Below are 20092 nucleotides of genomic sequence, written 5' to 3' on the forward strand. Positions count from 1 at the left end.
CCATTTGCAGATTGTCACTTGACACAATTTGAAGCTTGTCACTTGCCACGTCACCTGCCACCAGTTGCAGATTGTCACTTGCCACATCACCTGCCACTAGATGTGGGTTGTCACTTGCCATGCCAGCCAGTGCCACCAAATGTGCATTGTCGCTGCATTGGTGGCAGGCTGGCAGCACTGGTCCATTTAGTGAGGGCAGGAGAGCGGAGATGCGGGGCGGGCAGTGAGAGATGATATAATCTCTCTGCTCCCCCGCAGCACCTCCGACATTGAAGAGGCCCGCGCTGTGAGGGCAGAAGAGCGCTGATGCGTGGCGGGGAGTGAGAGATGATGTCATCTCTCTGCTCCCCGCCGCACATCGCTCCCACAGTGAAGTGGCCCGGCTGTGAGGGCGGAAGAGTGGTGATGTGGAGCGGGCGGAGAGAGATGATGTCATCTCTGCTCGTCCGCCCGCTTGTCTCTCTCCTCCACCTTTAATGCAGCCCGCCCACTGCAGCCGCGACCCGCTGGTTAGGCATGGACCCTGCGGCAGGAGACTCGGGGCTATGGGCTCCAAATTCGGGGCTACAGCCTCAATAGCCACCCCCTGGCGATGCCTATGATTTCAGATATCTCAGGTATTTCAGGTGTTTCAAATATTTCAAGCACTCCAAATATTTCAAGATGTTTCAAGATATTTGAAAAAAAAACACTCAGAATATACCTTTAGATAGGTCAACACAGTTCCACGCAGTTCTTGACTATGGTATTAAATATGTCTTGTTAATTGCTATACCAAAAACCCCACCCTTCCCGTAGTGACCACACCACACAAAATTGGAGTTAAATTGGCCATAGCAGCTTTTTTATTATACAAATATAAATAACCAATAATTAACATATCAATACCATAAAAAACTGGAATTAAAGAGAAAGAGCCACAAGGTCCTAATAGGCATAAAACCCAGGACAGTACCTGCTAGTCACTTCACAGGACTTCAGCCGCAAAAACCACCATCCCGGAGACAACTAGCAGGTACACATCCACCAACTGGGAGCCATAACTCAGACGGGTCCCTACACCATATCTTTTGTGCCCATGTGAACATAAAAAGGACCTTGCACCCCGCCACCACCACATCCAGCTAAACCACACCCCCCCCCCCAATTCCCCAACCGGCAAAAAACCCACCATATTCAGGGCAGGAGGGTGGGAAGTTACTCCACTCAGCTCTCCCACTGCAGCCCTTCCCTTCCGTTCTGCTGACTCATTCCCCCCCCCTTTGCTCCACCCAGCTCAAACCCTGCCCCATACAGCCTGATAACACCTATCCTATTAAAACTTGCAACACGCCGCTTTAACCCCTGTCATGCCGGCCCTGCATCTATTGCTTTCTTCCTTTACTCCAGGCCTCTCTTTTCAGGTAGGGCAAAAAAGAATGGAGCCCTGAACACTCACTACACCGCCTCTTTCTCCGTTCCAAACCATGCACTTCACTTCACTCTGACGACGTTCTATCACCTCCTGAACTCCGATCCAGCACAGAGGTGTTCCAGGATCTAGGGGCTGAGGTAGAGGTGCACTCCCACCTCAGTACCGCGATCGTTCGGTAAAAAGTCCAGGGACATTCTGGGGACACCGCAAAGTTATGTAGAACAGCAAACGGGGGATGACAGAGAACAGAGGACGAACGAGCCTCCTCTGTCTATAGCAGGGTCAGGGTCAGCGGGATCCGTCCCGATCCATCCAGATTCATCCAAATCTATCCAGCCGGATAATAGGGGAGCAAGAGACCAGAGGAGCGAGGGTCCAAAGACCCGGTACATGGAGCACTAGGAGCACAAAGCACTGGATATAGAGCATGGGTCACGGAGATCGGGATCCCACCATGCAGTGGCGGCCCGTCCATAGGGGGCGCATGGGCGCCACCCCTCCCAAAGCCAGTCACAAAAAAAAAAAAAAAAAAATGGCCCTTTAAGAAAAAAAAAAGTTCCTTTAAGTGCACTGTGTTCGGGGCGGGCGCCGGACACAGTGCACTATGGAAGCGTCATGCCAATGCAATCCCGTGATTGCAGGCGAGACGCTTCATTTGCGGGGTTTTTTGATGCCCTGTGGCGCTGTGGCGTGCTCCTCTATACGCTCATTGGGCCATCCTTCTTCATGTCTTTATGTCTGGGCGGCGCAGTCCCTGGGTGACGTGTCACTTCCGGTTTCGGCTCTGTGTGAATGGAGAAGCAAGGTAATGTATTACTATGACTAACACCCTGTAATTGTCTTTCCACCCATATACAGCAGCACCTTGTGCTATATGTATTCTTCTCAGTCTGTGATCAGGGTGGAGGGAGCCGTGCTTCACCTGTGCCCTGGAATCAACCTCCGCCCCAGACCTTCACCCGACAATCTGCTGGAGCCTTCATTACACATCTTCTGTATACTGTGTATATACTGTGTATACCACGAAGGGACCCAGCACTGCGTCCTAGAGTCATGCTGTACAGGTCTGTATTCTCTCATCTCTATCTGTCTGTCTCTCTATTCTATCTGCTATTCATCTATCTATCTATCTATCTATCTATCTATCTATCTATCTATCTATCTATCTATCTATCTATCTGCTATTCATCTATCTATCTATCTATCTATCTATCTATCTATCTATCTATCTATCTATCTATCTGCTATTCATCTATCTATCTATCTATCTATCTATCTATCTATCTATCTATCTATCTATCTATCTATCTATGAGCGGGCGCAATTTTGAAGCGTGACATGTTGGGTATCAATTTACTCGGTGTAACATTATCTTTCACAATATAAAAAAAATTGGGCTAACTTTACTGTTGTCTTATTTTTTTTTAAGTCAAAAAATTACATTTTTTCCAAAAAAAAAGCGCTTGTAAGACCGCTGCACAAATACGGTGTAACATAAAGTATTGCAATGACCACCATTTTATTCTCCAGGGTGTCTGAAAAAAAATATATATGTCATGTTTGGGGGTTCTAAGTAATTTTCTAGCAAAAAAAAAAAAAAAAAAATTAACTTAAATCTTTAAATTGATCTAAGGTTTTTTTTTTTTTATTGTTTTTTTTTTTTTAACTAGAATTTATTTTATTTGTACTACTTATTGATCATTGTTTTGTCATGGCCGGGATACATAAAAATTTTCATAATTCATGAAACACTTAGCCGAGGAGTTGTCATACCAGGGGAGTGTACCCCCCCACCAGAAAAGGTTGATTAACACTTTTATATGTTTGGCGGCTACTCTTATTTTTTTTATTTTTAAGTGTTTCAGTTCACTTTGGTTTTGCGCATTTGTCCCCCCCCCCCCCATTCTGTTCATGTTGAAACAGGATAACCTGAACAATGGTGCCACTTTACACAAAACCAACTGACAATGGTCAACGGGTATTTTGAGTTCCAGATATCAAGACTTTTGATCAAGGGAAAGCCAGGGTAAATAACCCCGTTGTTTCAAAGGGTGAGATCATCTCTTCAGTAAGCACACAGTGTTGACTCAGCTTTTCCCCCCCAGACAATGTCAGAAGACACCCGATTAATTATACACCAGAAGGACACAAGTTGAAACAAAACCAAGAGTATATGTGTGTATGTGTGTGTATATATACATATATATATAGATGGATATATATATATATATATAGATGGATATATATATATATATATATATTTATATATATATATATATATATATATATATATAGAGATATATATATATAGATATATATATATAGATATATATATCTATATATATATATAGATATATATATATATATCTATATATATAGATATATATATATATTTATATATATCTATATATATATATATATATATATAGATATATATATATATATATCTATAGATAGATAGATAGATAGATAGATAGATAGATAGATAGATAGATAGATAGAAGATATCTATCTATCTATCTATCTGTCTGTCTGTCTATCTATCTATCTATCTATCTATCTATCTATCTATCTATCTATCTATCTATCTATCTATCTATCTATCTATCTATCTATATATGTTAAATTACAATGTTGCAACGCCTTTTGTAAGAATCAATGTGTACTGTAGTCATCCATGTATTGGACAAGGATTTGGCACCAATCTCTTATGGTTAAAGGGTGGTGTTGTTTGATTCCATAAATCTCTGTCAATCTCAATATATTTGGTTAGGTCGAAATTTCTTATAGCCAGCAAAGTACACGAGACGGGGACAGCAATTGACAAGGCATAAGACAAGCAATTGCCATATTATATTAATATGAAACATATTAAAATACATTTCACAATAACACCAGACATCATATTCTGATTACACCTTTACCATGATCACAGGTGGGCGGGTGAGAATTAGGGCAGTTACCTCCCATATTTGGAACCAACCAATCACGAGATGGTAAACATATAGTTACAAAGTGGGTGAGGTTGAAAAAAAGACACAAGTCCATCAAGCCCAACCTATGTGTGTGATTATGTGTCAGTATTACATTGTATATCCCTGTATGTTGCGGTCATTCAGGTGCTTCTCTAATAGTTTTTTGAAGCTATCAATGCTCCCCGCTGAGACCACCGCCTGTGGAAGGGAATTCCACATCCTTACCGCTCTTACAGTAAAGAACCCTCTACGTAGTTTAAGGTTAAACCTCTTTTCTTCTCATTGTAATGGGTGGCCACGAGTCTTGTTAAAATCCCTTCCTCAAAAAAGTTTTCTCCCTATTGTGGGGTCACCAGTCCGGTATTTGTATGTTCAAATCATATCCCCTCTCAAGCGTCTCTTCTCCAGAGAAAATAAGTTCAGTGCTCGCAACCTTTCCTCATAACTAAGATCCTCCAGACCAGGGCTTTTTTTCAGCGGAAAGGCGGGGAAACGCAGTACCAGCAACTCCAGCAACGACTGTATGTAATGGCAAGAAAAGCTGGGGTGTGCTGCCGAGACTATTGATTGGGGAATCTATTCTAGTTGGAGAGGGTCTATTTTTGCAGGGGAGTCTATTGTTGATGAGGAGGTCTAATGTTGCTGGTGGGGCACCTATTGTTGCTGAGGGTGGGTCTTATATTGGTGGGGGGGTCAGATGTTTCTGGGAGAGATCTACTGTTGAGGGAGGGATCTAGTGTTGTTGGCTGACGGAGAGTCTATTGATGCTGGCTGCAGGGAGATCTGTTGTTGCTGCCGATAGTCTATTATTAGTAGAAGCGAAATGTTGTTGTGTATGATCCATTGTTGTTAGGGGGATCTATTGTTGCTGGTTGCAGGGGATCTATTTTACTTTTCTTGCAATCATTACCAAATTCCATACAAATTACTGAGCACCACAAAATTATATGTGGTTATGTATTCTTTAAAAGGGGCAGTACTGGGAGGTGGGTAGGGGGTGGAACCAAGGAATAGGGCTCGGAGGTGGGTAGGGGTGGTGAAAAGGGGTGACTCAGAAAGAGGGAGTTCCTGCACCTATTCTCTGAGAAAAAAAGCCCTGCTCCAGACCCTTTATTAGCTTTGTTGCCCTTCTTTGTACTCGCTCCATTTCCAGTACATCCTTGCTGAGGACTGGTGCCCAGAACTGGACAGCATACTCCAGGTGCGGCCGGACCAGAGTCTTGTAGAGCGGGAGAATTATCGTTTTTTCTCTGGAGTTGATCCCCTTTTTAATGCCAATATTCTGTTTGCTTTGCTTGCAGCAGCTTGGCATTGCATGCCATTGCTGAGCCTATCATCTACTAGGACCCCCAGGTCCTTTTCCATCCTAGATTCCCCCAGAGGTTCTCCCCCCAGTGTATAGATTGCATTCATATTTTTGCCACCCAAATGCATTATTTTACATTTTTCTAAATTGAACCTCACTTACCATGTAGTTGCCCACCCCATTCATTTGTTCAGATCTTTTTGCAAGGTTTCCACATCCTGCGGAGAAGTTATTGCCCTGCTTAGCTTAGTATCGTCCGCGAATACAGAGATTGAACTGTTTATCCCATCCTCCAGATCGTTTATGAACAAATTAAATAGGATTGGTCCCAGCACAGAACCTTGGGGAACCCCACTAACCACCCCTGACCATTCTGAGTACTCCCCATTTATCACCACCCTCTGAACTCGCCCTTGTAGCCAGTTTTCAATCCATGTACTCACCCTATGGTCCATGCCAACGGACCTTATTTTGTACAGTAAACGTTTATGGTGAACTGTGTCAAATGCTTTTGCAAAATCCAGATACACCACGTCTACGGGCCTTCCTTTATCTAGATGGCAACTCACCTCCTCATAGAAGGTTATTTGGTTTGGCAAGAACGATTCTTCATGAATCCATACTGATTACTGCTAATGATACCGTTCTTATTACTAAAATCTTGTATATAGTCCCTTATCATCCCCTCCAAGAGCTTACATACTATTGATGTTAGGCTAACTGGTCTGTAATTCCCAGGGATGTATTTTGGGCCCTTTATAAATATTGGTGCTACATTGGCTTTTCTCCAATCAGCTGGTACCATTCCAGTCAGTAGACTGTCAGTAAAAATTACTTGACTGAGTTCCCTAAGTACCCTCGGGTGCAAGCCATCTGGTCCCGGTGATTTATTAATGTTAAGTTTCCCAACTCTAATTTTAATTCTGTCCTCTGTTAACCATGGAGGTGTTTCCTGTGACGTGTCATGAGGATAAACACGGCAGTTTTGGTTACTGAACCCCCCCGATTCACTCGTGAAGACTGAGGAGAAGAATAAATTCAATACCTTCGCCATCTCCCCATCCTTTGTAACCAGATGTCCTTCCTCATTCTTTATAGGGCCAATATTGTCAGTCCTCCCTTTTTTACTGTTTACATACTTTAAGAATTTCTTGGGGTTTTTTTTGCTCTCCTCCGCTATGTCTTTCATGTTCTATCTTAGCTGTCCTAATTGCACCCTTACATTTCTTGTTGCATTCTTTAAAATGTCTGAATGCTGATGATGATCCCTCAGCCTTGAATTTTTGGAAGGCCTTCCCCTTTGCTTTTATATACATTTTTACATTGGAGTTAAGCCATACAGGACTTTTGTTCACTCTTTTAAATGTAATACCTAATGGGATGCTTTGGCTAATGCCCTTATTCATATATGCTCTTAAAGCAAACCCATCTTTCCTCCGTGTTCTTTGTTCCTAAGATTTTATCCCAATTTATGCCTTTTAGCAAGGTTCGTAGTTTAATGAAGTTGGCTCTTTTGAATTTCAGTGTCTTTGTGTTCCCTTTATGTTTCCTATTTGTGTGATTTATACTGAAGCCAATTGACCTGTGATCGCTGTTACCTAAATTGCCCCATATTTCCACATCCGTGATCAGGTCTGCATTGTTGGTAATCAGTAGATCCAGTAACGCTTTATTTCTAGTTGGTGCGTCTACCATCTGACTCATAAAATTGTCCTGCAAGACATTGAGGAACTGGCGAGCCTTAGATGAATGTGCGGTTCCCTCCGCCCAGTCTATGTCTTGATCATTAAAATCCCCCATCATGATAACACTTCCCATCCTTGCTGCTAATCCAACTTGTCTTAGGAGATCAGTCTCCCCTTCCTCCCTCAGGTTAGGTGGCCTATAGCATACTCCCAGTACTATTTTTCCCTTAGCTTCATCCCTTTGGAGCTCTACCCATAAGGATTCCACCTCCTCTCTAGCTCCCTTAGTGATGTCATCTCTCACATTCACTTGTACATTATTCTTGATATATAGGCATACCCCTCCCCCTTTTTTACCCTCTCTATCCTTGCGATAAAGGGTATACCCTTGAATGTTTGCCAGCCAATCATGAGAGCTGTTGAACAAGGTCTCTGAAATTCCCACAAAATCCAAATCCTCCTCATACAACAGTATCTCTAGTTCACCTATCTTGTCCACCAGGCTCCTGGCATTGGTGAACATGCCACGTAGTTTAGACTGGTTGCATATTATGCTCTTATTGGGTGTTCCGAGATTGCAACTAGGACTTGTTACTTACCTTGGGTTTATGTGCTTTAGTCAACCTACCACTAATTCCCCCAAAACTACCCTCTGGAATATGTTCCGGCTTCACTATCTCTACCTCTGGACCCTCCCCCCCATCGCCTAGTTTAAAAACCCCTCCAACTTTTTGGCCTTCTTCATTCCCAGCTGATCTGCACCCTCCTCATTTAGGTGCAGTCCATCCCTTCTATAGTACCGGTTATCGACTGAGAAGTCGGCCCAGTCCTCCAGGAACTGAAACCCCTCCTTACTACACCAGCTCTTCAGCCACTTGTTTACTTCCCTAATCTCCCTCTGCCTTTCTGGTGTGGCTCGATGTACCGGTAGTATTCCTGAGAATACTACCTCGGAGGTCTTTTTCCTCAATTTAGCTCCGAAGTCCCTAAAATCGTTCTTTAGGACTCGCCATCTGCCTCTGACTTTGTCATTGGTGCCAACGTGCACCATGACAGCTGGGTCTTCCCCAGCCCCTCCCAGTAATCTGTCCACCAGATCTGTGATGTGCCGAACCTGAGCGCCCGGTAGACAACTTACAGTTCAGCGCTTCAGGTCTTTGTTACAGATTGCCCTCTCTGTTTTAAGAATTGAGTCCCCTACCACCAGAAACTGTCTTTCTTTTCCCTTCACTTCCCCCCCATTCTCACTGGAGGAGTTCTTCCCCTGGCAGCTAGGAGAGTCCCTCAGCTCCAGCAGTGCTGGTCCCTGACTGGTTTCACCAATGTCACTCAATGGAGCGTACTTATTGGGATGCTCCAGTCCTGGATCGGCCTCCCTGGCACTCCCCCCTCTACCCTTCCTGACTGTCACCCATCTACTCTTTTGTAGTGCCTGCACCTCTTTGTCTCCACCTGCCTTGTGCTGGCCCCTGCCGTGTACGTTCCTGGCTTTCCTTTAGTATGGAAGGTCTTCCCAGTGTTGACAGTTGCTTCCCCAGATTCAGAACCTGGGCTTCCAGGGAAACAATGTGCTTACAGTTTGCACAGCATAATTCACTCTCGATCGGATGATCAAGGAACACATACATGCCGCAAGATGTACAACAAGAAGCCTCTCTACACCCACCGGGCATCGTACCTATTAAATTTAATGAGAATTGTGGATTATACCCTGTCCAAATTATCTAACAACTAGCTTCCTGACACTAATACTCAACAAGACAGGTACACAGGTACTCAACAAGACAATACACAAGTACCCAACAAAACAATACACAGGTACCCAACAAGACAATACACAGGTACTCAAGAAGACAATACACAGGTACCCAACAAGACAATACACAGGTACTCAACAAGACAATACACAGGTACTCAACCAGACAATACACAGGTACTCAACAAGACAATACACAGGTACCCAACAATACACAGGTACTCAACCAGACAATACACAGGTACTCGACACGACAATACACAAGTACTCAACCAGACAATACACAGGTACTCAACCAGACAATACACAGGTACTCGACACGACAATACACAGGTACTCAACCAGACAATACACAGGTACTCAACCAGACAATACACAGGTACTCAACAAGACAATATACAGGTAAACAAGACAATATACAGGTACACAACAAGACAATACACAGGTACCCAACAATACACAGGTACTCAACCAGACAATATACAGGTACTCGACACGACAATACACAGGTACTCGACATGACAATACAGAGGCACTCAACAAGACAATACACAAGTACTCAACAATACAATACACAGGTACTCGCAGACCCACGTGCACACACAATACACAAGTACTAACGATCCACACACACTACTCAGACAACACTCACAATACACAGGTACTACCTGACACTAATACTCAGTACAGCCCACGTGCACTCGCAGCACTCATGTACTTACAATACACAGGTACACACTCACCCTACACAGGTACTTGACCCCTGTTACAAGCTCTTGTTTTCAACTCTGTTTTTTTAAATCACCACTTAGTCCAATTCCACTTGGACAGAGTTCCAGCAAGCTCAAAGATGAGCAGGCTCACAAAGAGTTCTACACAAGGTTATATAGGCCTCAAGCACCTGTGACCAATTAACCACTCCCATTAATTAGTAGGCTGAAGGAAGCAAAGAAAAAAAAAAGCTGTTTAAAAAGTGACAGAAAAGGGTGTTAAAAACCTACAAGGAAAAGCTCCAAAAAGAACCTAAAAATGCAAGCCAGCAATTACCAGCAGTCAAAAAAGCAAAACTTGTTCACGGTCCACTCAAGGTCCCCACTGTTTAGCTTCCAGCCAGCAGTCTGGTTAGAAGCTAACATGAAGATAGGGAGGTAACCATCCAACAATTTGCACCATACAAAAGGACACACTCAATCACGCACGTGGACACACACACACTCCACTCATCAACTCCTACCTCTACATTCATGGAGATTCCCGGACACCTTATGCTTTGAAACTCGGAGGTCACAAGACGTAATTCCTCTTTGGGAGTAGCCATCTTGAAAGCCACGGCAGCCATCCTAAAAACTCTGGTAACCAGCAATTCAGACCAGTAGATATTTTGGAGCGGGTAATTATGTTGTGTTGATTTTTACCTTATATTCATTTGTGTTCTCTTAAATATTGATTTATTGAGTATTATACAGTTGATGATTATTCTGTTGAATCAGTAACAGCCTTGTAGATTTTTCTCTGAAGATTCAACTTTCAATACTTTTCATTTGCTTAGTTTCCACTTTATTGACATAACAAATGTCTCATTTTATTTCACGTTGTTAACCACTTACTTACCTGCAGTATAGTAACAGTTCAATTTGTGAAATACAGACGTTCTGTCTTATTGTCATTTTACAAGGTTATTGATTCTACAGAGAAGTTTATAATTTCTTTGTCATTTCAAAAGTACAACTTTCCCATTAGCGGGTGTATCAATTGAGACTCTTAATTTTGTGTAGCACAATCGGTATTTTAATTTTATGTAACGTTTGTTTTTGTCAACCAATACATATATATATGAGAGGCGGTCTGGCACCAGGTACCACCTGCAAAGTACCGTGTATCCCGCCTCTATCAAAGCGATATTCATAATACTTTTATAGGTCCGAAAAACCAAGACCACCAATCAGGCAGGTCAAGTTCCTCCTCCAAGTCCCGTTCCCAGGCTAGCATGTAGGGCAATTTTCCAGTCGGGTAAACAAACAATTTGTACAGCATTGAGATACCCTCCCTCCCCCCGGGCATCTTCACGGAAACATCTTGATTCATAAGCCATATGCGTAGTGATATCGAAGGTAGCTTTCTGCAATGATCGTAAAAAATGCAGGATCTATTGCAAACTAAAAAGGAGATATCTTCAACTGCTGCACAAAATCGGAAGGGGGGCAAGTTCCCTATTGAACGAGAAAGCGACCAATTCTATACAGACCTTTATTGACCCACCACTGAAAATCCTGCATACATAAGCCAGGGGGGGTGGCTGGATTAACAAATAAGGGGGCCACTGGGGAGCGACGTTGCTCTGCATGACCAGTCCCAGACTTGTAGGGGATTGAGGGAGCGAAGGGCTCAAAATCGACCAATGCTGCTTAATTGGAATCCAGATTGAAAGATCAATAGGAAGGGGGCCACGGGCCTGGGATTCCAAGGCTGATTCTGGACGGTATAGGGAAGAGTAAAATTGTGCTAGTTGGGCCACACGAGCAGCTCTATAATACTGTTTGGGGTCCGGGACCACCAATACCCCAAAGTCATGTAAGGCGTATAATGTGCTTTGGGACAGTCTTCGTCCCTTAGGGCCCCAAATATATTTTAAATATATTTTAACAGCCGAGCTTGGAATGTCTGGATTTCCTGGAGTGGGACTATAATTGTCAAAGCACAGAAAAAATATAAAACCCTAGAGAGCAAACCCAAAGTCGCTATAATATGTGTTGTTTTTTTTTTAGAAACTGTTACAATGCAGAAACAAGCCTACCAGGATCCTCCCCCTAGTTTTGAAGCCATCACAACCATCGCCCCTCTCAAGAGTTACCCCATGTCATCATACACTGGAGAAAATGCATTGGTTAAAGGTGTCCCTCCAGGACTCCAAAGTCTGCTGCAGGTGAGATCATTCCTTGTAATATGTATGATCATCCATTATTAAGTGTCAGCTCCTTACATACTACATATCCATTCTACAGAAATGTAGCAAATAGGTAACAAAATAAAAAACAATATTTACTTACTCTATATACACAGTATACACAGTATATACACAGTGCTTTTCTTTCTTTATTGTTATTCATTTATTTGAACTACAGTTACTTATCGGTGTGCACTGTATTTCCCTGATGTACTATGACCCGGGTCATTTCAGCCCAAGATTGGAAATGAAATAAGATACATCATTGTCAGACTGGTGGATGCAGGGCATTCAGTTTTAAAATGATTTTAAATATCGCGTTGATCTTATCTTTGGTGGTGTGGCTTTCTCTTATTATGATTAGAAGTTTCATTTAGTTGCATATGTCACATGTTCATTCTGTGTTTTGAGCCTTTTCTACATGGGTGTTGAAGGAATCTGAAGCTTCCGTTCACAAATTATTTGACCCTGGCAATATCTATCCTTTTTACACTTAACATCCCTTCTTGTAAGCATGAGCTAACTGCTTTGGTGCATAGCTCCCAAGCGTCCCTCTTTTGAATCAAACTCCTCAGTCCTCAGTCCCTCTTTGTTCCTCAGTTGTTCCTCTTTGTTCCTTAGAAGTACCTCTTTGTTCCTCAGTTGTCCCTTTTTGTTCTTCCGTTTTCCTTCTAAGTTCCTCAGCAGTACCTCTTTGTTCCTGAGTAGTACCTCTTTGTTTCTCAGGAGTTCCTCTTTGTTCCTCAGGAGTACCTCTTTGTTCTCAAGTTGTCCCTCTTTGTTCTTCAGTTTTCCTTCTTTGGTCCTTAGTAGTACCTCTTTGGTCCTCAGTAGTACCTCTTTGTTCCTCAGTAGTACCTCTTTTTTCCTCAGTTGTCCTTTGTTCCTCAGTAGTACAACTTTGTGCTTCAGTTGTCCTTCTTTGTTCCTCAGTTTCCCTTTGTTGTTCCTCTGTTCTTCAGTTTCCCTTCTTTGTTCCTCAGTTTTCCCTTATTTGTTCCTCTGTTTTCCCTCTTTGTTCCTCAGTTTTCTCTCTTTGTTCCTTAGTTTTCCCTCTTTGTTCCTCAGTTTTCCCTCTTTGTTTCTTAGTTTTCCCTCTTTGTTCCTCGGTTTTCTATCTTTGTTCCTTGGTTTTCCCTCTTTGTTCCTGTTTTCCCTCTTTGTTCCTTTTTTTCCTTCACTTTCCTCAGTAGTACCTCTTTTTTTCCTTAGTTGTCCTTCTTTGTTCCTCAGTAGTACAACTTTGTCCTTCAGTTGTCCTTCCTTGTTCCTCAGTTTTCCTTCTTTGTTCCTCAGTTTTGCTTCTTTGTTCCTCTGTTTTCCTTCTTTGTTCCTCCGTTATCCCTCTTTGTTCTTAAGTTTTTTCTGTTTGCTCCTCAGTTGTCCAACTTTGTTCTTCACTCTGCCCTCTGTTTTCACTCATGTTTCCCTCTTTGTTCCTTCTTTGTCCCTCTTTGTTTTTTCAGTTTTTCCTCTTTATTTCTCAGTTGTCTGTTTTTGTTCGTCATTTGTTCCTCTTTGTTTGTCAGTTGTCCTTCTTTGTTCCTCATTTGTCTCTCTTTGTTCCTCAGTAGGGATCAGCCGAACACCCCCGGTTCGGTTTGCAGCAGAACATGCAAACAGGCAAAAAATTATAGTAATGTATTGTCGGATCCCAGCAATTTACATTAAAAAAATTTGAAAAAATGGTGTGGGTTCCCCCCAGTCCATACCAGGCCCTTTGGGTCTGGTATGAATATTAAGCTAATAAAATAAAAAAAATGCGACAAAATAAAAAAATGGCGTGGGGGGTCGCCCCCAAAATCCATATCAGGCCCTTCAGGCAAGAATTCACATGGGGGGGTCAGGATCTGGGGGCCTCCTTGGTAAAGGGGGCTTCTAGATACTGATAATCTCCCTGCCTGCAGACCCCCACAACCACTGGGCAAGGGTTGTGGGGATGAGGCCCTTGTCCCCATCAACATGGAGACAAGGTGTTTTTGGGGGTCCCCAAAGCACCCTTCCTATGTTGAGGGCATGTGGCCTGGCACGGTTTGGGGGGGTGCTCTAACGTCATCGACCCCCCCATTTCCTGCGGCTTGCCAGGTTGCGTGTTTGGAAAAGGGTCTGGTATGGGTTTTGGGGGGGACCCCCGCGCCATTTTTTTTTGGCATGGGGTTCCCCTTAAAATCCATACCAGACCTGAAGGGCCTGGTATGGATTTTATGGAGGCCCCCCATGCCATTTTTTTATTTTTATTTTGGAGCGGGGTTCTCCTTAATATCCATACCAGACCTGAAGGGCCTGGTAATGGACTGGGGGGAACTCACGCCATTTTTTTCAATGATTTTTATGTATATTGCCGTTACCCGACAATTCATTACAGCCGCAAACAGTTTTAAATTACATTTTTTCCTTTAGAAATTTCATTTTGCCGCTCTCATTCATAACACTATATATGGCCGCTGTGTATGCAGCTTTACATAGTGTGGGGCGTGGACTTGGCCCCCCTGAGCCATGATTGGCCCAAGGCACCCTGCCTTGGGCCAATCATGACTCTCACAACAGAGCGCGCTGTGATTGGCCAAAGCATGCAGGTCAGGTGCATGCTTTGGCCGATCAGCAGCCGTCAATGCACTGCCATCTTGCAGTGCATTATGGGGTGTTCCACGGGCACTCAAATTTCCCACGAATGCCCCATAATGTTCTAAATTTGGCGAACGGGCGAACACCCGATGTTCGACTCGAACATCGGGCTCATCAGTTGTCCCTCTTTGTTCCTCCGTTGTCTGTTTTTGTTCCTCAGTTGTCCCTCTTTGTTCGTCAGTTGTCCCTCTTTGTTCCTCAGTTGTCTCTTTTTGTTCTTTGAATGTACCTGTTTTTGGTCTGACTTATAGACCTCTATAAAATTAATTATTTAAAGCCCAACTCCGAGCAAATAAAACAATGATCCCTTCAAGTGAGGCTATGCCCAAATTGCTAGAGTTAGTTGCTTGTCTTCATCTATATGGAAAAATAAAAAAAATAATAGTTTTTTTTCTTTAGATATACTTTGTGTTTATTTGGCACACTGGAAAACAGACAAACAGCTTCTTTAAGAAGGCCAAACAAAAATTTCTACCAAAAAAGTACCAATATAAATCCATTAGCTATTGCTAAGCAAGCAGCAGCAACCTCCACCATATGTGATCCAACATGGAGTTTGTCCCTTTCCCAAGCTGTTTACTTTGTTTGTATAGGCCTACCTTTGTTTAGAAGGAAGGGTTTGATAAAAAGTTCTTGCAGGTGTTCTGCACCCCGTAATGAGGCCACCAGTGATGGAACCAACTGGGCAGAGGAAGATTATAAACTCAGACTACAGAGTTCAATCCTAGGTGATGCTATTCTGGTTGGAATAAACGTTTCTTTCTATTGAATGTCAAGATTCACATGACAGCATTCTCATGGAAAGTTACTTTCCCTCATCTGCCAATTTTCTCACCATATTCAAGTAGACACTTCCATGTCATCCATGGTTTGACCTGTTTTCTCCAGTATGTTCTACTCACCTTTTCATTCTTCTGAGTTCCTCATCTCCTATTTATCATTCTCCAATTATCATCTTTCCATCCAATGTAATCTCAATGTTCTCTCAATTCTTTTTTTCTTTTCATCATCCCCCGTCTTTGTGTCCTGTCGTTGGTCGCCTCTAGAAGAATAACATAGTAACTCTTCTCTTGGTTTTTTTTTCAGATGAAACAGATCTCTGTGCAAGAGAAATGTAAGAATCCCACCAATTTCTCTTTTCCATTAGTGATAACGGACAAAAGACATTTAGAATTGCTGAACTTTTTCAAATGTTCTCACTTTTCTCAAAACTGACTTTCTCTTCTTTCCATGAGGGCCATCGTAAAGCTCAGCTCCAGGCAAAAATAGTTTTTTCATATTGGGGGAGTACATCTAAAATTCTTCTTCTTTACTTGTTCTGTAATGCCTTCAGAAACCCTCAGCCCCATATTTCAGCAGGGTGACCGGTCCTCTAAACACCTCCTAGAAGTTTTAGCCCCATTAGCTATTCTGTAATCAAATCAGGTCTTCCTCACTAAGTAGGAGAACCTATTAAAATTAAGAAATGAAAAGGAGAAACAAAAGGGGTGTTCCAGGATAACCAGTCGGTCATCATGTGTGCCCAACAATAACTAAGGCTGCTGCCCCTTTAAGTGCAAAAACAAAAAAAACACTATGTAGTACATAAATAATAAAAAAAATATTGTAATATTATGTTTTAGACTTATAGATCAGAGATTTATATGTAAAGAGTTTGTCACATGTTTGATGAAGTCCTGAAGAAGCAACATTACCATGAAACGCGTTGAGTCTTTAACATTTATAATATATTATGTGAACAATATGTGTCTATTATATATGTGTTCACATTGGATAAATAAAATATTAATGTTTTTAATATTTATTTAGTGTATGTGATAAAACTGACTGGTCATCCTTGAACGCCCCTTTTGTTTCTCCGTTGAATTTCTTGAGTTGTGGTTTATGGGGTGATGACCCTCCGTTATATACACTACTAGGTAGAGATTTATGCTGCCTACCACATTATTTTATTGCACTTTGCCTATTAAAATTAAAGTGGTATTAACGGTTCAGCACAGAGCAGCTCCGGTTCTCCTTTTCTCAGGTCCCCCCGCCTGTGTTTCTGGCTCCTCTCCCTTGACCAGTGCTCCCAATAGCAAGCTGTTGCTATGAGGCACTGGTGTATGCTCGCCCCCGAGCCCTGCTCTATGCGTCCATAAGACACATAGAGCCATGGCTCAGCCCTGCCCCCACTCTCTCCTCATTGGCCCATTGGCTCACTGGCTGTGATTGATAGCAGTGGGGGCCAATGTCTCAGCCAATGAGGAGAAGGAGTCCCAGGACAGCCAAGGCTCTCGTGCACATTGCTGGATCGAGAGGGGGCTCAGGTAAGTATAGGGGGGCTGTGGGGGAGCAACACAGAGAATGTTTTTTCACCTTCATGCAAAGAATGCATGAAGGTAAAAAAACCTTCAGCCTTTACAACCACTTAAAGCAATCTTTTGCCCACCAGGCCTAGCTCAAACCCCCGCCTACCTCCTATGCCTTTCTTTTTAGCTCAGCATCCAGTCAGCGTGGGACAATGCAAAAATTGGAGGTCACTGCCCAGGGTATCAACCACCAACTCAACAAGTCTGCCCATAGCCCACCTACGCATGCCAATAGGTGACATGGAGGGTCACAGGGAATGTAGTTCTACTGCACATTCTAATTACACATGGATGTAATGTAGGGAGCACTGGCAAACTATCCTCCAGGTGGGTTCTGCAGTGGAGAAGTTTTGGACAGTGACTAATGATGTCACTGGCTATAAAAAAGGGTTACTCTGCTTTTGGGAGCAAGGTAGGGTAGACATGAAGTATGTAGATAACTGTGAACAGAAAGGGGAGGGTGGGGAGCTAGAAGACATAGAGCCTGGAGATGAGCCTCATTATAGAGAAATAGGACATTTCTTCAGGTCCACAGGAAACTGCAAGGAGACTTTTAGAGTAAGTGGAATGGGATAGTAATGTTGTATAAGAGCTCATATCTGACCAGAAAGAGACCTACCAGGAGGCTTTCAGCGTAAAGCCTGGTACACAGTGGGCTGAATGAAAAAAAGCTGAAGAGCTAGGGAGGAGCCACTGTACTAACAATCCAATGTTAGTACAGCGATCTCCCCTGCTGAGCTATAGTGTCCTGACAGGGGGACTGCCCCCTCCAGAACACACTGGGGCTCTGATCGAGTGCCAATTGACAGACCTTTTTCGATCATGCCCCTTCGACAGAAGCCGGCTGAATGACATACAGGCCAAATGACACCCAACATTTGCCCTTAATGGGTTTGAGACACTGAGGTAGTACGAGATATATACCACCAGGACTGTGACCTACCAGGAGAAGTTGCATGTCACCGGGACAGAAAACTCTCAGGAGACTTGAAAAGTAATTACATTGGGATAGTGAAGTTGGCTAAGATATCATATCTCACCAGGACAGAGAACTATTGTGACAGACTCACCCGGGACAGAGGCTTTTGGAGGGGACTGAATGCTAGCCTCTTGCCTACTGACTATGGGCCCTGGCATTTGAGGTTGCTACAAGCATTAAGGAAGTTATTCTGTTATGTAATGCAAAAGGATATTATTAAGGAAGCCATGATGGTCTCTGCATGCTTGGGACTCATATAGCAGATGTATGTGAAAGGAATGCTGATCAATGAGATCTGGAAAGCCATGGGTCTCCTGTTGTCTACTGTTGTGGCTTCTAAGAGTACTTCACCCATTGTTGTTTGTGCTAATTAACCTTGCTATTGTATGAAGGAGTTTTGTGTTGATATTTATGATAATGTGTATTGTATAGTTGGTGAGCTAGGAGACGTGAAGTCTACCCTAAAAGGTCATATCTCTGAGTCACCTAGTCTGGGTAAATGATTTAGTAAATTAGCTCATGTTAATTAGGTTTCTGGTTACAGGTGTATTGTTGAAGTAATATGAGCAGGAGGGGGGGACCTCCTCTTTAACTGTATATAAGACTGTATTCTGGTTCTAATAAACTGTCTGATGTTTTACCCTACACTGAGCTACGACTAGTGAATGGGAAAGCTAAAGGGGTCTTGGCTTGTGTGGTACCGGACAGAGCAAGCATTTATGACGAACAGACTCATCTTGAGTACGGGGGTCCATCACAACTATCAATAGACTTTAACCCTGCTATTGTATGAAGTTCTGTGTTGATATTTATGATAATGTGTATTGTATAGTTGGTGAGCTAGGAGACGTGAAGTCTACCCTAAAAGGTCATATCTCTGAGTCACCTAGTCTGGGTAAATGATTTAGTAAACTAGCTCATGTTAATAAGGTTTCTGGTTACAGGTGTATTGTTAGAGTAATATAAGCAGGAGGGGGAACCTCCTCTTTAACTGTAAATAAGACTGTATTCTGGTTCTAATAAACTGTCTGATGTTTTACCCTACACTGAGCTACGACTAGTGAATGGGAAAGATAAGGGGTCTTGGCTTGTGTGGTAGCGGACAGAGGAAGCATTTACAGCGGGCAGACTCATCTTGAGTATGGGGGTCTGTCACAACTATCAATAGACTTGCAGAATAATGTGGTTTGTGATAGTGAGGTTGTTTAAGAATTCATATCTTTCCAGGACATACTGTAGATATATCAGGATACATGCAAAGTAAAGGAGTTGGGATAATGAGGTTGTATAAGAGTTCATATCTTTCCAGGACATACTGTAGATCTATCAGGAGACTTGGAGAGTAATGTAGTTGGCACCGTGAGGTTGATATGAGGTATATCCCACCAGGACTGAGACCTACCAAGGGATTTGAAGAATAATGGGTTTAGGCCAGACATATTGTATAAGAGAACATATCTTACCAGGATAGGGAGCTACCAAGAGGATTGAAGAGTAATGGGGTTTGGATACTGAGGTTGTATAAGAAATGGTATCTCACCAGGACAGAAAACTACCAGGAGACTTGCAGAGTAATGGAGTTGGGATAGTGAGGTTTTAAAGAGTCTCATATCCTACCAGGACAAAAACAAAACAATAAAAAAATTAACAAACAAAAAAAAAAATGGGCAGACTTGATGGAATACTCAGTCTTTTTCTGCTGTCACTTTTCTATGTTTCTATGGCTGAAAACTACCAATAGACCTGCTGAATCAGTCAAATTATGATCCGAGTTTGGCCAACTAATTGGGTTTAGGCTAGTGAGGTTGTGTAGGATCTCATGTTTCACCAGGACAGATAACCACCAGGAGACTTAGATAGTATTGTGGTTGGGATAGTGAGGTTGGGTAGGATCTTATGTCTCACCAAGACAGAGGACTTGCAGAAAAAGGCTGTTCAAAAGTAGATAATTTTTTTTGTTCCACTGGTAGGTTGAACAAAAAAAACTGACCTGATTCCCCCATCCACACATGCGAGGTGGATGGGGAAGTCCTCCATGCTGAGCTATTGTATTGTGA

At 42.7% G+C, this 20092-nt stretch overlaps 1 protein-coding gene across 1 annotated transcript in view; it reads left to right on the forward strand.

The window, feature by feature from the left end:
* The window catches only part of LOC141133765 (phospholipid scramblase 1-like), a 74466-nt gene that overhangs the window by 26913 nt on the left and 27461 nt on the right, over nucleotides 1-20092 (forward strand). The window contains exons 2-3 of the mRNA XM_073623317.1: nucleotides 11902-12059; nucleotides 15792-15819. Of these exons, the coding sequence (XP_073479418.1) occupies nucleotides 11913-12059; nucleotides 15792-15819 (175 nt within the window). The 5' untranslated portion in view covers nucleotides 11902-11912. The remainder of the gene's footprint in view (nucleotides 1-11901; nucleotides 12060-15791; nucleotides 15820-20092) is intronic.

The sequence above is a fragment of the Aquarana catesbeiana genome, linkage group LG03 (genome assembly GCF_042186555.1).
Source record: "Aquarana catesbeiana isolate 2022-GZ linkage group LG03, ASM4218655v1, whole genome shotgun sequence".
In the NCBI taxonomy this organism is placed as follows: domain Eukaryota; kingdom Metazoa; phylum Chordata; class Amphibia; order Anura; family Ranidae; genus Aquarana; species Aquarana catesbeiana.